Genomic DNA, 18,043 nt, shown 5'->3' on the forward strand with positions numbered 1-18,043 from the left:
TGAATATTATTCAGCCATAAAAAAGAATGAGATCTTGCCATTTGCGACAACATGGATGGAGCTAGAGAGTATAATGCTAAGTGAAATAAATCAGCCAGAGAAAGCCAGCTACCATATGATCTCACTCATATGTTGAATTTGAGAAACAAAACAAATGAGTAAAGGAAAAAAAAAAAGAGAAACCAAAACACGGACTCTTAACTACAGAGAACACCCTGATGGTTACCAGAGGGAAGGGGGGGGGGGGATGAAATAGGCGATAGAGATTAAAGAGGACACTTACCATGATGAGCACTGAGTAATGTACAGAACTGTTGAATCGCTATATTGTGTACTTGAAACTAATGTAACACTGTATGTTACCTATACTGGAATTAAAGTTAAAACCTTAAGAAAATCTGGTCTTGGGGCGCCTGGGTGGCTCAGTTGGTTGGGCGTCCGACTTCAGCTCAGGTCACGATCTCGGGGTCCGTGAGTTTGAGCCCCGCGTCGGGCTCTGGGCTGATGGCTCAGAGCCTGGAGCCTGCTTCTGATTCTGTGTCTCCCTCTCTTTCTGCCCCTCCCCCATTCATACTCTGTCTCTGTCTCAAAAATAAATAAAACGTTAAAAAAATTAAAAAAAAGAAAATCTGGTCTTTAAAACTCCTCAGTTTTACTAATCCTGTCAATTTCTGACATGGTTCATGCATAGGCTCAGCACAGAGGCTGCGGCAGACGCGGCTTGCACTCCTCACCCTGACAGGCTGGGGAGAGAACCCACCACTGCGAAGATTCCACATGCTACCGTACAAGTGCCTGTTGACACATGCCTGATGAATTATAATCACCACCATCAAGAAGAAATCTGAGCTAAGCCACACTCTCCAGATCTGTCCTAAGAGCAATTAGCCATGTACCAATGGAGCTCGGAGCCACCTCTTGGTGTCCAACCTCATTTGAGGACATACTTCAATGAACACTGAAGAGCTAAGTCCTTGAAGTAGCACCAAGCACAGAAAAGACAGAAAACAAATGTTCTTGTGGTTAATCCAGACACACGAAGTAGAGAATGCTCACTGATCTTTATATGGAAACTATCTCTTAAGACACCTTCACATCCAGCTGAAATGTACTCTTCTTAGTTTTTAGATAGTCTGGGCTGTTTAATGAGTCATTACCTCTTCTAACTGGACAGCATACCTCAGAATTTACCTCTTTAGAAAATTTCTCCTGGGGCCCCTGGGTGGCTCAGTCGGTTAAGCGTCCAACTTCGGCTCAGGTCATGATCTCGCGGTTTGTGAGTTCGAGCCCCATGTCGGGCTCTGTGCTGACGGCTCAGAGCCTGGAGCCTGCTTCCGATTCTGTGTCTCCCTCTCTCTCTGCCCCTCCCCTGCTCATGCCCTGTCTCTCTCCGTCTCAAAAATAAATAAAACATTTTTTAAAAATTAAAAAAAAAAAAAAGAAAATTTCTCCTAGCTAAATCTATCCCAATCTGATTACAAATTTATTTAGTACCTCAAAATAGTTCAATCTGCACTTAAAGAATCTTAGATCTAAAAGGAGCTTCAAAAAATAAATAAATAAAAAAAAAGGCACTTCAGACACCATCCGAGTGGCAGGCTCCCCTGAGAGGTGGCTTCATGACACGGGGACGCTACAGCAGACACACCTGGAGCCCAGCCGGCACTGGCACTTGCCAACTGGGTGACTGTGGGCAGTTTCCTTCCCCTCCCCCTTATGGGTCTCACTTTTCTCAACTATAACATAGCCCCTGGCACTTGTAAGAATTTAACAAATAATCACTATTATTGTCAATGTTACTTTGTGCCTCAGAAACTACCCCTGAGAAAGATAAACAGGACTTGCCCCAAGTCCGTAATCGTCAGGTCCCTAAGGTGGTCTGAGCAAAGACCGTTGCCATTTCTCTCCTGGACTATAGCAAGAGTGTGCCAAGTGGTCTCTAGAACCAGTGTTTAATTCCTCTTCTACACTATTACCAGAATGATCCCTTTTAGAAAACAAATTTGATTAAAATCCCCATGCTTAAAAATTGTCAGTGGTTCCCAGGGTTCACAGGACTAAGTGCAAACTCCTTAGCAGCTCAGCCAGCACCCTTCACAGTTTTCCCCTGAACCATCTTTTGGGGGCCATCTCCACCCGCCATTCCAAAGGATGCTATGCTTCAGCTCCACACAACCTCCACCCTCCTCCAAAGTTGCTGTGCACTCTCACCCTTCTATGCCTTGGTCCTGGCTATCCCTCTGCCGAAAACATTTGCCTATCTCCATCTGGTCAACTCCAGCACTAAGCCCCAGGCCAGCCTTCTCTTAGGTGAAGCTTTGTAGGCTCAGTTATCGCCCTGCCTCAGGGCTCCCTCCTTCTTCACAGCCTCCTGCTATCTTGATGCTCATCACTCAGTTTTCCCCAATCTGTTGTCTTCCATAGGACTTCCTTACTCTATCTCGTTCCAGAGTAGGGGCTGCTTCTCAGTCATCTTTATATATGCACAGCCTAGTTTGGTACCTGTCACAGAGTGGGTGCTCACTAAATAGATCTAGAATGAATGAGTGAATAAGTTAATGAGTGAATGGCTGGGTGGTTAAATGAATTAATGAACAAAGGAACTAAGCACTAGAAGGTCCCAGGTTGCTTCTCATTTCACTATATCCCCCTTTGTTTGCACATGAATTATTTTATAAACCTATTAGTACAGTTTTCATTTAAGCATGTGGCAGCTCTTGAATTAGATCAGAAGCTTCTATAGGACATGTGCATCTTCTACTTATGCTTTTCACTCTCTCAGATCTGGACATATCAGCACTGGTTCAGTTTCTGATGCTCTCTTTTGCAATACACTTGCACGACAAGAATTTTCTTCACTTGTCACGAGGGAAGTTACAACGAAGGTTTTATTTCAAAGGTAGTGTGGTAATAAGATGTTATCCTAGACAGCCATAGAAAAGAAATAACCTGGTTTATTTTCTTGCCGACAGTAGAAAACATTCAAGGCTCCAACTCTTTAGATGTTTAAATGAGAGCCTGTATTTTAGTGTTCAGAACCTTCAAAAGAATATTATTTTCTTGCATAAAACATGAAAATATGGGCTCAATGGAAACACTATTTTCAGTCTCTCTCATGTCTTCATCAAACTTTCAGAAATATTTTCTGAAGGAATATAGTACTATTTTAAGCTTGAATTTATTCACATAAGTGCTTATAAAGTATTCAACCAAAGAAATAGCTCTTAAGTATGAAACTTTCTTTTATTCCCGGTAACTGAGTAGAGAGACAAAATGTGACTATAAAGGCCAAGATTAAGCTCCTCCGCGCACACGAGAATAAACATCACAGACATGATACTGACCATCATATACTTTATCTTTTTTAAGTTTATTTATTTTGAGAGAGAGAGAGGAGAGAGAAAACGAGCAGGGGAGGGTCAGAGAGAGAGAGGGAGGGAGAAAATCCCAAGCAGGCTCCACACTGCCAGCACAGAGTCCGATGCAGGGCTCAAACTTGAGAACTGTGAGATCATGACTCGAGCCAAAATCAAGAGTTGGACACTTAACCAACTGAGTGACCCAGGCACCCCCACATACCTCATCTATCGACCCTAGATCAATGGTTCTCAACTAAGAAGGACTCTGCCCTCAGGGGGACATTTGGCAATGTCTGAAGACATTATCACAGACTAGGAGCCTACTTGGCATCTAATCCGTAAAAGCCAGGGCTGCTGATGGTGCTAACCATCCCACAATGCACAGAACAACCTCCCATAACAAAGAGAATTATCTGGTCTAAAATATCAATAGTGCTCAGATTGGGAAAGCATGCTGTAGAATTATAGATTTCCACATCACTAAGACAAAAGAGTAGAAGAGGATGAGTTCATATTCCTAATCCTTCTTCCCTCCCCCACAAAATCTAGAATGAGGAGGAAATAAATTATGATGATGTTTTCACAGCTTAGATGTGAAAGGTAGCATCTGGAAGGAAACAGGACAGGGAAAAATAAGGAGTATTTCAACAACTAAGTTCTTAGAAGGAAAACAGATTCAAGACAGGTTCATTTCCACTGCAGTCAATTCTGGCATCTGCAGTGGGTTTTAACTGTCCAGGCAGATGGGTAACTGGAACTAAAGTCAAACTATCAAGCATATACCAACTCCAAGAGAACAACTTCTCAAGAGCTAAATGAGTTTTCCGTACAAGATTTCCAGTGGCTCTGTGAAGCATCATAGCTCTCATGGAGATTTGTAAAGGGGGCCAAAAAGCTGAAATCTGATGTATCTCCAAAAAAGCTGAACAGGCCTAGTCAATACCAAGGACATTTAATAGTAAGGCAAATGGAACTCTTCCAGCTTCAAAGGGACAATCCAGAACGATATTCACTGAATCTGGTGACTGAAATGCCAAATGAGGAAGGCACCCAAGGAAGATTATTTTCTCTCACTTGTACAATTGTGTTTGCACTGCAAAATAATCTTTACTGAAATGAATATTTGAGTGTCTACTTCCACCTGGAAAGACAAACCAAAATTGTTAAAACTAAATATTTTAAGGATATATTTGGATGCCAAGTTTTTTGAAAAGACCTTTCACTGAAGGCTATTCCAGTTAATTGGTTGAGACTCTGGCCAGACCATCTACAGGTACTGCTGGTTTTCATAACGTATGATTCTGGAACCACAACTGTTTTACGTTTCTAAACAGAGAGGCTTCCGAACCAAATCCCCCTAGACAAATACTAACCACCAATCCGTGATAAAAATCTCTTCTTGTGCCTCTTCCATTGCATTTGCCACATCTTCAAAATATCCTTTGGCATTAACGTACCTAAAAAACAAGGGTTTGTGTGTGTGTCATTTATTTTTGTTTTACAGAAAGAAAGAAAGCAAACATGTCTTACGGCAAAGTGAAAGACCGAAGCCACTGCCTGAGTTTCTACAAAGCCGCCAGTTTACTTTGCATAACTGAAAACCAAGGATTGAAAATACCATCTTCTGTCTACTAACTAGCAGGAAGCACAGTAAGTAGACGGAAGCAAGCGACCCGATTCTGCCGAGAGCACAACAAATTGGTCTCATCATCACATGAGTCAGATGAATTCTCTCATCCTGTTGAACTCACACCATTGTTCTTCTGAGACTGAAAACAGACCAGTTTCCAATCCATGGGCAGAAAACCACGCAATGCTTTTTATTTAAAAGAAATACTTAGCAAGTAAATTCTCGTCCTTAGATTATGGCTAATAACTTAAATAAACATTTTCTTTGCATCATTAAAAAATGTATGACGTTAAGCTTTTAAAGCCAAACTTCAAAATCTAAAGCTAGCTATCTCAAGCTCACTGTAAAAATCTTAAAAACAAAAGTTGGAAAACTAATCTATGCTCAGGTAGTCCTATAATGCATATTATCTTACCACAGCCTCGAAAATTGATTCCAGATGAATTTATACCTACTATTATATTAGATACTATGACTACCTCAACAGTCTTAGAGCAAAATGATCTTACCATTTGGCTAATGTATTCTCTTGGATAGCAGCATAAGACCCGAATCGATGGTCTTTGAGAAAGTTGGTACCATATTTCTGGATGAATTCTTCTATAGCCCCTCCCCACCACCGAGCATGTCTATAGCTGTTGCATTTTAAAATAAGAGTCCTTCAAAGAAAAGCAAAATGTGGAAAAGAATGATCACTCTGTGTTCTGTCTCTTTAAAAAAAAATTAACAATTAAACACATGCCATTTTGTTGAAAATTTTAAGCAAAGAGCATCTTACTTTTATCAAGAAAGCAGACTTCTGAACATTTTCAGCAAGCTTTTAAACTGTATATATAGAGCAATATATGGCAATATAACAAAAATAAATTTTCAGGTTATTTACTCACTCCTTCATGCTAACATGCATAAAGGTATTTACTATGACCTAGAACTGTACCAGACTGTGAGAGGGATAATCTTGAACCTTTTACCATCAGAGAAAATCAGGAAGGTCAACATCTTTTCACATACATACATGCACAGACACACAAAACACATGCCAATGTGTATTAGAAAGGATGTGCATGTGTGTGTTTGTGTGTGTGTGTATGTATACACATATATAGTCAATGTGTGAAAAAGAGAAAAATTTATAATATATTCATATACATGAGGCCGAATGTATATATAGAGAAAGTGACAACACGTATTGCATAACTATAGCCTTCCAGAAAGAAACATTTATCAACACACACACTAATAAAATCTATAGTAAATGTATGCTTGAGTATCCTTTCAAGAGATCTTTCTTAAAATCTATGTGTAAATAGAATTTTTGTAAATCAAATCACATTTTTATGTTAACTAAAGGATATCAATTTATAAAGTTTTGTTTCTTAAAAATGTGAAACGATCACTCCTTAGCTTATCTGTTTGGTAAACTGGTTCCATTGAGTAGCTAATTTTATAATAGGCATACATTTTGTTAAAACAAACACAAATCAATACATGCAATTATTTATTCTGTTCCACACTGAATATTTAATTCTTAAAAATTTATATAAAGAAAAGTAGTTTCATTATTTTTGATCAAAGATGAGTTCTAAATAACAATGTTCTAACATTTAAATTATTTTACCTCCTCCTTCACTTAAGGTTGGGAGAAAAACTTTGTTTTTTGAGAGAAATCTTTTTAAAATACTTGAAATTTCTACCTTGAGAGATTATCAATTCGGAGCCCATATTTTGTCTCTGTCTCCTTCTTCCCCACCTTGATTTTGAATTCTTTATCTACCAGCAGGACGAAGGCAATGGCACCACTGTCTGGTTTCATATACAGTAAAAAGGAATCTTTCACTATCAACCACCTGTAAGAAGGTAATAAGTATTTTAGAGTTGTATTGAATTACTAAAAAAAAACAACAAATTATGACAAGCTAGGTAAACATTCCAGCAGACTGTAGATGCAATATTGTTTTTTTTTTACACAGAGGATTTCTTTTTTTAAAAATCACCATGAAACAACAACGAAAACTAATAAGAAGTCTATCATAGTTTCCTAAGAGGACTTGGACCAAACAACTCAAAGTAATTCATTAGCTTTTTATACACTAATGGCAAAGCCTGAAAGAATGTCCCCAACATTGTCAGGTGATGCTTGCAGGAAGTACAGCAGGAGCCCAAGCTGTTGGAAAAATGGAAATGAACTGGAAAAATGTTTACTAAAATAAACTATCATAAAAGAGGTAAATAAGCCTCTCAGTAGATAAAAATCATCCTTTGAAAATAATCCAATGAGCATCGAATACTCCACATATTCTGTTTTTCATTTCAAATTACTTGTGGTTTGGGGCGCCTGGGTGGCTCAGTCAGGTAAGCATCTGACTCTTGGTTTCGGCTCAGCTCATGATCTCACAGTTTGCGAGTTCGAGCCTCGCATCAGGCTCCATGCCGATAGCTCAAAACTTGCTTAGGATTCTCTCTCTCCCTGTCTCTCTGCCCCACCCCTGCTTCTGCGCGCTCGCTCTCTCTCTCTCTCTCTCTCTCTCTCTCTCAAAAACAAATAAACACAAAAAATTCAAATTACTTGAATTTAATTAATTTACAGTCTGCTGTAATAGTGCTTGAATTTGAATTAAGCACTATTCATAAATGATATTCAATAGGACATGATCTCTCCAAAGTATGTATGTATTCAATTTGATATATATTTGAGAGTTTCATAGTGGAAAAATACAGTGATAAGCTGGGAGTTAGGGCAGAGGTGGAAACAGCACAGAGGTTTCCAGAGAGCTTACTAGGCTAGTGGGGTGCAAACAAGGTACTAGAAAATGAAAAGGTAATGGGTGTAAGGAGGAGGGAGTCCTTAGTTCTCAGAGAAAGGGCTAGAGGCACTCTCCCAAAGACGTGGATCGCAGCAAGGCCAGAAAGGATCCTATTAAATAAAGCCCAAAGCAGGGTGGCAAGGTGTGCATCCCACACTGAGGGAAGAGTTGGAAAAGGCACTGAGGTGTGGAAATGCAGCACGTGTTGGAAGAGAGTTTGGTGAGGCCAGGGTCTCGGAGGATAGTAAAGAAAAATGGGCAAATGAGTGGAGAAAGGGGAAAATGGACAAAGGCCATATTGAGGAGGGTCTGATGGAAATGCTCAGGAGGCTGATTTTATATCATTGAACCAGTGTTTCCTAAACCTGCTTTGCCATCAGAGTATCTGGAGATGTTTGTTCAAAAAAATAATAGATTCCCAAGCCCCACCACAGATCCATTAAAAAGGCCTAACAATCTGTGTTTAAAAAAAAGAAAAAAAAAAACAAGAAACAAAAAACAAACAAAAAAAACCAGACCACCAGGGTTCTTATTAAATAAGAGAATCCTCATGCCCAGGCAAGAAATAGGATGATAATATCATTATAACTATGTTTCAGAAAGAAAGGTATGAAGGATAAAGAGAGATGAAATGTGCAGGTTAGCAAGCTACTAGAATAACATAAAATAATTCTTCTTCTACTTGGCTGTGAATATGCATCACGTGGGTATCCTGTTAAAATGCAGATTCTGTGGCTACAAATTCTTTGTCTTATCAAAATGACAAGAAATAACAAGTGTTGGTGAGGATGTGGAGAAAAGGGACCCCTGGAGCACTACTAATGGGACTGTAAATTGGTGCAGCCACTCTGGAAAACGGTATGGAGATTCCTCTAAAAAATAAAAACAGAAATACCAAATGATCCAGCATTTCCACTTCTCGGTATTTGCCTGAAGAAAACAAAAACACTAATTCGAAAAGATGTCTGCACCCCAAGTTTACTGCAGCATTATTTACAATAGCTGAGATATGGAAGGAACTTAAGTGTCTATCAATGAAAGAATAAAGAAAACGTGGTGGACTATTATTACTCAGCCATAAAAAAGGGATCCTACAATTTGCGACAACATGGATGGAACTAGAGAGGATATTACACTAAGTGGTAGAAGTCAGAGAAAGACAAATACCATATGATTTCACTTATATGTGAAATCTAAAAAAAACCCAAACAATCAAAATAGAAATAGACTCATAAATACAGAGAACAAGCTGTTAGTTACCAGAGCAAGGAGGGGTGGAAGGACACGCAAAATAGGTGAAGGGGATTAAGAGGTACAAACTTCAAGTTATAAAATAAATAAGTCATAGGGAATGCAAAATACAGCATAAGGCATATAGTCAATAATATTGTAATAACTTTGCATGGTGACAGATGGCAACTATATGGGGTGCCTGGGTGGCTCGGTCAGTTAAGCATCCGACACTTGATTTCGGTTCAGGTCATGATCTCACAATCTGTGAAATTGAGCCCCACACTGGGCTCTGCGCTGACAGCACAGAGCCTGCTTGGGATTCTCTCTCCCTCTCTCTCTGTCCCTCTCCTACTCACATTGTCTCTGTCTCTCTCAAAATAAATAAATAAACTTTAAATAAAGTGAATGCAAATGGCAACTGTGTCACACTGCATACACCACCGTATAATCACGTTTACTTGCAATTGTATACTGATCAAATAAATCAGTTCATAACTGCATAAAATATCAATGGGCATATTATACCAAACATTAGACAAAGTAAAGCACATTATGGAACAGGAAAGGCCAGAACACTGGAACACAGGTTAAACAATGCTGTAAATCTATAATAAATTGTTACTGAACTTGCTAACCACATTACGATTTAGTGGCTTTATAATTTGGGATTTAATACAGACAAATCTACATTAGTCTCCACGTAGTTTCATTTCATTCATTTGTGTTTTAATATAGGCTGACTCCTACCCAATAAAAGTGGGTGGGATGGATCTTGGATAATGTACAGTAAAGGGCATACGTGTGACATGGTTAAAAAAAGGAAAAGCATCAAGGTCACAGAAAGCAAATACCGAACCACAACATCAACATTATTATGGTGATGGCATGCCAGGGTGGGTCTGAGCTTCCCGGTTTTTCTTACCCAGTGAATAAATTAAAGAAATAAAAAGTATCCCTCAAAAATTAAATTCCAAAGAAGTTTCTCATGTGGGACCTAAGAGAAGGCAACTGAATAGTATAATGGATAACGTTTTCAATAACTGTCAGCAAATGCAGAAATTATACACTTTATAAGAATTCTCATAGCACTGCTCAATAAAAATGCCCAGGCCATGATATAAACAAGGACTCAGTGGTTCTGAGGGCCTGAGTTATGAGTGCAGACATGTAGCTTGCCTGTCGATAAAACTCGGTTAGCGATAAAGAGAGTGAATGGATCACATATCTGTTAAAGTTCCTTCTTTAAAGGCAGTCCCTTGTCCTGGCTCGACTCGTGGTACAAGTTAGTGGGCACATGGCACGCCACAGGCCCCCACGGGACTGCTGTGCTATGCTGATGACTGGGAAGGAGCCACAAAGGTTTTGAACCCCTCGGCTGTCAGGTTTGCCAATCTGAGAAGAAAGACCCCGCAGCAGACCCGTGAACCTGTCTACCTGGAAGTCCAGGATACGCAAATGGCATCAAGCTGGGCTCTCGCCAGAAGCTCCACGCCACAGACAACATGGTGGGATGACGATGGGACGACCCCTATCCAGGTGTACCAGCTCCCATGGTCGGCATGACAAAACACATCTCAGAAATGCTTCTGGGAGCAGAGGCTGGTGCAACAACCACCAGGGCAAAGGTTGCAAAACACGTCCATAGGAACAGGCCACCAGTACCACTGTGAAGATGTAGCCTGCACCAGGATACCCCGGGCAGGGGGGCTCCGAGGTCGGCTGTGTCTTCCTGCAGAAATGGGTACTTTTCCTTAATTTGCAGAGGCTCTGTACAGGCTGTAACAGCGTTCCTCAGCATGGCAATGACAGCTGGTGGACTGCAGGGCCAGAGCCCTGGTAGCACTGGGGGTGCCACAACATGTGCAGGCATCCTACGTGCATTCCTGCCCTACCCCTCCAAGAGGCGGCAGCCTGGAAATAGAGAACTGCATAGCAGTGACAGCTGGATTTTGAACGCTGAGGTGCAAAAGATAATAATTTCTATTCTGGTAACAAATTCTCTTTAATAGTCATTAGATATCAGGGTAAATTGACTCCTGGCCTTATATAAAGCTCTTCTTAATTATGCCATTCATTAAAACTCTCCTGATTTCTTTCCTTTCTCTTTCGTCAACCGATTTTTTTCCTCAATAGGAGGATATGCAGCAAGAAAGGAGTTCGTCGTCAGCCTTTGGGAGTCCGATCCCAGCTCCCTGGGCTCTGATCCCAGCTCTGCCACCCGCCTGACTGTGTGAACTTGGGTAACTGAGCCTGAGGTCTAAAGCCATACAATGGGGATAACAGCAGTGCGCAGCTCAGACACGTTTGTGAGAAGTAACAGATGATTCACCTACGTAGCTCAGCACCGTGCCTCCCACCAATAAATATGCACTTTTACAAACATTCTTGTTCCAAAGTAGGTGAGATCATAGTCTGTTCTAACAAGATGCCTCCTGCCTGGGCCACTACTTGCTGGGGCTTTAAAATGTGGCCAAACCACAGGAACCAGCCATGACCTTCTCAGACTCACCTTCTACCGTTCCCTCCCACCTCCTAGGTCTGGCTGTTCCTCAGACTTGCCAAGGTTATTCTTTGGGCCTTCTACATTTGTTATCCCTCTGCCTACATATGATTTCTTCTAGATCCTCCGATGGGCAGTCCTTTCCTGTTACTCCCTTCTTCAACATTTCTCCACAGGGAGGCCTTCCCAAGCTACTCAATCTTAAAAAGCTGTCCCCGACCCAGCCCAGCCCACCCCAGTCCACTGCTCCATCATGTTTAGCTTCCTCCTAACACTTACCTCAACTTATTTCTCTGCTTCGTGAGTGTCTGTTGAATTCTTGGTATAGCTCAAAGTTCAGCAAAATAAGTCCTACATTTATTTCTTAAAATCTATACCTCTCCCTCTCTTCAGACATTATTTGAGATAAGATTCTCATCTACTCCACTACCAGATGATGAGGAGTTGCTCCCTAGATAAGCTGTTAAAGTAGATGTTTTAAATTGTGGAAGAAATGTTTGCCCTGTTTGTCTTTCTTTCTTTTTCTTTTTACTTGTCCCTGAGAGAAGGTCGTCGTGAGACTTGATTGCAAGTTTAATTGCCCGGTTGCTTTATCTGGTTTGTCAAATAGCATAAATGAGAAAGTGGTCAGAATGCTTTTATGGGTCTAAATATAAAAAGAGCAAGTTATGAGCGCATCATCTTAAAAGTGGGAGAGAGCCAAATCATAAGAGACTGTTAAAAACTGAGAACAAACTGAGGGTTGATGGGGGTGGGAGGAGGGGAGGGTGGGTGATGGGTATTTGAAGAGGGCACCTTTTGGTATGAGCACTGGGTGTTGTATGGAAACCAATTTGTCAAGTAATTTCATATATAAAAAAAATCAATAAAATAAAAGTAACTCCTATTTAGATACCATAGCTTCTACATGAGAAAATGTCTCAACTAATTTTGTCAGCTCTATCTATCATTTATTTGGTACTGATATTTTATATCCCACAAATGTGATTCAGGAAATACTTATTAATGGGGGAACCAAGGCTTCAATCTTCATGGAAAGATTTACACAATTTTAAAATGATGACACATTTCCTTCCAGGGTGGATCATATCTCTTTAGATTGGATTAAATCAGGCTTCAACCAAGACAAAGTTTAAGATGTAAGGGAGGTATATTCTTTTACATAATCAAGTCTGGCCCCCATCTTTTCTGGCTGCCCTTTCTCATGGAGGTGACAACTCCAACAGCAGTTCCTTGACATCTGGAACTAAAGTCACCCTCTCCCATCCTCAAGTCTGTCACCATCCCGTTGCCTTCGTTTTCCTTCAAAGCTCCGGCCCCATGCTGCACAGATACTGTTTACACGGCCTGTCCACTTTGTCACTGCCTTCACTGCTCCTCTGGTAATGCTCTGTGGGGGCATGCCTCTTACAAGAGCTAGAGTACATCCGGCCAACATTAGGCACTCACTAAATGACCGCATGGACCAGACCAAGGCTTCTATTTCCTGAGTAGATCTCTCAGGTTGGGCTGGCCCATGCATCCACTCTGAGAAAAGGATGTGAGTAAAAGTGGTTTATAAAAGGGGCATCTTAGGGAGTTGTTAGGAGCCCTGGCATGGAAGGACGGGAAGGTAGAGCAAGAAAGGAGCCATCAGGATGTGTCGTGTTTTGTTGTGTCTGCATGCACTTTACTGTGGGCAGCTGGGCTGCAACCTGCCAGGGGACTCCGGAGACAGTGCAGGGCTTGCTGCAGTGTCACACCACCAGAGGGGGGAGGGGACCGGACTCCTGCCAGCTCTTGGCTAACGGCGGCTTCTGGGGGCTGTGAACGCTTCCACTCTGCTCTGCACGCAGACCCTAACTGCCCGGAGTGTCTTCAAAGATTCCCAAGGGCTTGCCTCTGCAACCTTGAGGTTGGCCCCAGCCAAAGCTGGTGAGCGGGAGGACTGCTCAGGAGGAATCTGTACCAGGGCCCCCTACTGGGCGATTATGCAAGTTACAGCAGTTTATTTGAAAACAAGTGTTTTCTAGTATATTACTTCCTTTTTTATTTTAGTATAATCGTTTAGTCAGAACATAGGAATCTTCCATTTTATCTAGTCTAATCTCCTGATCTTTCCCTTGTACTTCTTCCATCCTTTCAAAACTGAGAAAATCAGAGCCTGACTTAGCAGTATTTTTTGTTGGTAGTGTAAATATGTATAAAAGTAATCTTAGGGTTATATATTTTTAATATACACTTAGCTCAATTTCATAATTACACATGAGCTCATAGATCTTTTTCAAAATTGGGGAAATAATATATAGTTCTTAATATTTTTCCAAAACTCCAGTAAATTATTATTGTAACCAGTAACTATTGTCTAGTATATCCAAAACATTGTGATAAATGCTTTGAGAACACAAAGCAGAATCAGATGAGAATACTGACCCACAGGAGTCTTTGGTTGGGTAGGGTATGAATTAAAGTTCTCTGTCTATATCACACTTACCATAATACACATCCTCACAAATGTAGATCTAAATGATCATCCCTGAAGTCTGACCAATTTTTCTTTTCTTTTTTTAGTTTATTTTTTTAAGTGTACAGTTCAGTGGCTTTTTAGTATATTCATAAAGTTGGCACCATCACCATTAATATCTAATTTCAGAATATGTCACTCCCCCAAAAGAAACCCCATATCCATTAGCAGTCACTTTCTACTGTCCGTTCATCCCAGCCCCTGGAAGCCACTCACAGACTCTATCTCTATAGATTTGTTTGTTCTGGACATTGCATATGAATGGAATCATACAATATGTGGCCCTTCGTGTCTGGCTTTCTTCACCTAGCATAATGTTTTCAAGATTCATTCATAATATAGCATGTATTAGTACTTCTCTTTTTTTCCACTAAAAATTTTTAGACATCTATTCACATACTTTAAAACCCTTTAAAATTGTATTTATTCACCAGTTTGTAATATATTCAAAAAAGTTGTACAACTATATATTTTCATCAACCCAGAAAGAAACTCCATATCCATTAATCTTCTTCACTCCTTTGTATGGCCACAAAATATTCCACTGTATGCATAAACCATGTTTTATTTAACCATACATCAGGTGATGGACATTTGGGTTGTCCCTACCTTTTGGCTCTTCTGAATAATGCTGCTATGAACATTCATCTGCAAGTTTTGATACAGACATATTTTTTTCAATGCTTTTGGGTAAATACCTAGAGTTACCATATGCCCCAGTAATCTCACTTCCTATGTTTAATATTTGAGGAACTGCTGCACTGTTTTCTGCAGTGGCTGAACCATTTTATATTTCTACCAGCAACATAGGAGTATTCCAATTTCCCTACATCTTTGTCAATACTTGTTCTTGTGCATCTTTCTCGTGAGAGCCATCCTTCTGGGTATGAAGTTGAACCTCGCTCTGGTTTTGATTTACATTCCCCTAAGGACTAGTGATATTGAGATATCTACTTGTGCTCATTGGCCACTTGTATGTGTCCTTTGGCCGACCAGTTGTGGAGTTCTGTGGCCCACCAGGTCTTTATGTATATAATAAAGTTTGCACACTCTACTACAAGTCCACGTTTGAGTTTTAATGGTTAAATGGATGCTGAAGACTGGAACGTAAAATAATTTAAAATTTGCTCTGCTGTGACTTTCAAAGGATATATAATTGATTCATAATTGAAAACTAGTAGGTGAAAACTTCCCAAATACCCAGTCTATTAAAATGAATACACAAAGCTGCCAAGTCCTACCTTTTTGACCAGCGGTAGCAGGCTCTTCCCTGACCACAGCAATTCAAGCCTGGTATTCTGTGTCCCCCGGATCTCTTCATTATCATACCTTCTCTGAAAGACACATCAAGTTAACCCAGCATCTTCAAATTTCCAACTCACACTTAGCTGATACAGCCCCACAACTTGGGACTAAATAAACTGTTACATAACTTTCCTCCCCACCCTTTCCTCCTTCACTCTCAAATTGCTTAATGTCACATTCGCTAGTCTGGATATTCTAGCAGCTGATCTCTAAAAGCACCTGGTGGGATTGAGGCCAGCAACATTCTCTTACTCACACTGCAGACCTTAAGCATTCTTGCTTCTGGCTCCAAATGCTGACTGTACCCTCTAGTCATTGTGACAAGCTGAAAAAGACCCCAGACATTGCCAAATGCCTGCAAAGGAATGGTTCAGCTCACATTGAGACCACTGGAGGTGCTCGCCCACATGTTCCCAGGGATTTCTGCATCTTTTCACCTACAGTTCTAGGACCAAGTCATACCAAAGGAGTAGAGCACAGCTATGAGAGCTTTGGAAAGAGAAATATCTTGATTTTGAAAGATAGGACAAGAAATAATGATAATAATGGCTTGGGGCGTCTGGGTGGCTCAGAGGTTAAGCAACCAACTCTTGACTTCAGCTCAGGTCATGATCTCATGGTTCATGAGATCGAGCTCTGTGTGGGTGCCTGCACTGACAGCTCAGAGCCTGCTTAGGATGCTTTCTCTCCCTCTCTTTTCTGTCCTCCCCCAGTTATGATCTCAATCTCTCTCTCTCTCAAAAATAAATAAACATTATGGGGCGCCTGGGTGGCGCAGTCGGTTAAGCATCCGACTTCAGCCAGGTCACGATCTCGCAGTCCGTGAGTTCGAGCCCCGCGTCGGGCTCTGGGCTGATGGCTCAGAGCCTGGAGCCTGTTTCCGATTCTGTGTCTCCCTCTCTCTCTGCCCCTCCCCCGTTCATGCTCTGTCTCTCTCTGTCCCAAAAAATAAATAAACGTTGGAAAAAAAAAAATTAAAAAAAAAAAAAATAATAAATAAACATTAAAAAAATACTAATGGCTTGATGAAAGAAAAAAATTAAAACAATTACTACAATGGTCTTAAGAAGCTAAGTAGGCTCTATATAAATAACATCAAGCTCTCTCATTATGAAGGAAAATAATAAGTAAATTCCAATCTTGTTACCTAACAAATTTTACACAGTATTATTTTTTAATCATGAAAATGAGTGAGAAATAGCTAACTTTTGTAACTTGTTAAAAGAAGGATCTGGCATATTGATTTTTTTTTCAATTCACATACATTATACTAGTTTCAGGTATACAACACATTGATTCAATATGTGTATATATTGCAAAATGATCACCCCGGCAAGTCTAGTTAACCTCCATCACCACATGCAGTTCTACATTTTTTCCTTGTGATGAGGACTTTTAAGATCTGTTCTCTGCCACTTTCCAATATACAATAGCGTATATTTATTTCTAATGCTTTCTCCCGTATTTCATATTTGCCGCCTGTATTAAACATTCCTACTACTGGGCCAGAGGAAATCTGGGCTGTAATAAGAGAGTGGAGCAGTTGATTCCCTTGTTCAACATAGCAAGGTACCACTGTGTATAAATAGAGTCCCTGAGAGGCTCTGACTCTGTTGAGGAGAAAGAAGGTAGCAGGAAAGCCAGGAGGCTTTGTCACCAATGCATGCTGGCAAATCAAATGGTAATGCTTATCAACTTTCACACTTCTCTTTAAGATGCAACACGGAACTTACATGCCCTTGGTCCCAAATCATGGATGAAAGACAGCTGGCTTATGTCAAGGAATTCTGTCTGAAAAGAGGCCAGAAATTCATACTTTAGAAAGTCAGAAGGAAAAAGATAAACATACACATTTGGAAAAAAAACATGCATTGATACCGCTAGTGTAAACACATCTGGGGGACTACACAGAACAATAGGCATTGCCTGTTTTTCGCCTCTGCGAGAGAACAGATCAGAAGTGTGTACATAATTCAAACACAACCTAGAAAGTGATGTCTGCTCTCACACGTAGAGACAGAATGTTCAAGAAAGTTGAGGAGAGAGGATTTACTCCCAAACTCTTCTGTGTTTTCTTTGCTGGGGAAGGGGGACTGTGTCACATAGTGTGCACAAATAATAGCGGTGTGTGAAGGCGGCAATGTTGGGGCCAGCTTCTGAAGGTGGGCTAGACTTGGCATGTGGAAGTGGGAGATGAAGGGGGAAACAGAACAGGGAAGGTGTAAATGAGCTCTTGGGATGTACATTTGAGCTAGAGTGAGGAAGATGAAGATAGTTATGTGAAATTAAATGGCAGAGTAGGTTGAGGTGAGTTTGGGGGAGGTCTTGAACATCAGGAATACCAGAATATTTTAATACAAATGAAATAAAATGATTTTATGTAACAATAATATAAAAATAATTCTATTTTTATTGAGTAGCAAAGAAAGCAAATTTTAGGCCCATCTTTCCTATGCAAATTATAAGATAAAAACTACAAATATTATAATAATGACACCAATAGCTAACATTTACTAGTACTTAATATCTATCTGTTGGCCCCCTACTAAGCATTTTTCACACACTGTCTCAAATCTCTCTGAAATAGGTGCTATTTTTCCCATTGTACAGAAGAGGAAACTGATGATTAGAACAGGAAATAGGCAAACTTTCTCTGCAGAGTCAGACAAAAAATTTAGGGCTTTGTGAATCATATACTTTAACTATTGT

At 40.4% G+C, this 18,043-nt stretch overlaps 1 protein-coding gene across 1 annotated transcript in view; it reads right to left on the bottom strand.

Moving 5' to 3' along the window:
- PLD1 (phospholipase D1) overlaps positions 1-18,043 on the bottom strand; it is a 205,176-nt gene that overhangs the window by 96,888 nt on the left and 90,245 nt on the right. Inside the window, 5 exon segments of the mRNA XM_030328933.1 lie at positions 4,733-4,816; positions 5,499-5,648; positions 6,684-6,836; positions 15,271-15,363; positions 17,064-17,125. Coding sequence (XP_030184793.1) covers positions 4,733-4,816; positions 5,499-5,648; positions 6,684-6,836; positions 15,271-15,363; positions 17,064-17,125 — 542 coding nt within the window.

Source organism: Lynx canadensis, chromosome C2 (genome assembly GCF_007474595.2).
Source record: "Lynx canadensis isolate LIC74 chromosome C2, mLynCan4.pri.v2, whole genome shotgun sequence".
NCBI classification, from domain to species: Eukaryota; Metazoa; Chordata; class Mammalia; order Carnivora; family Felidae; genus Lynx; species Lynx canadensis.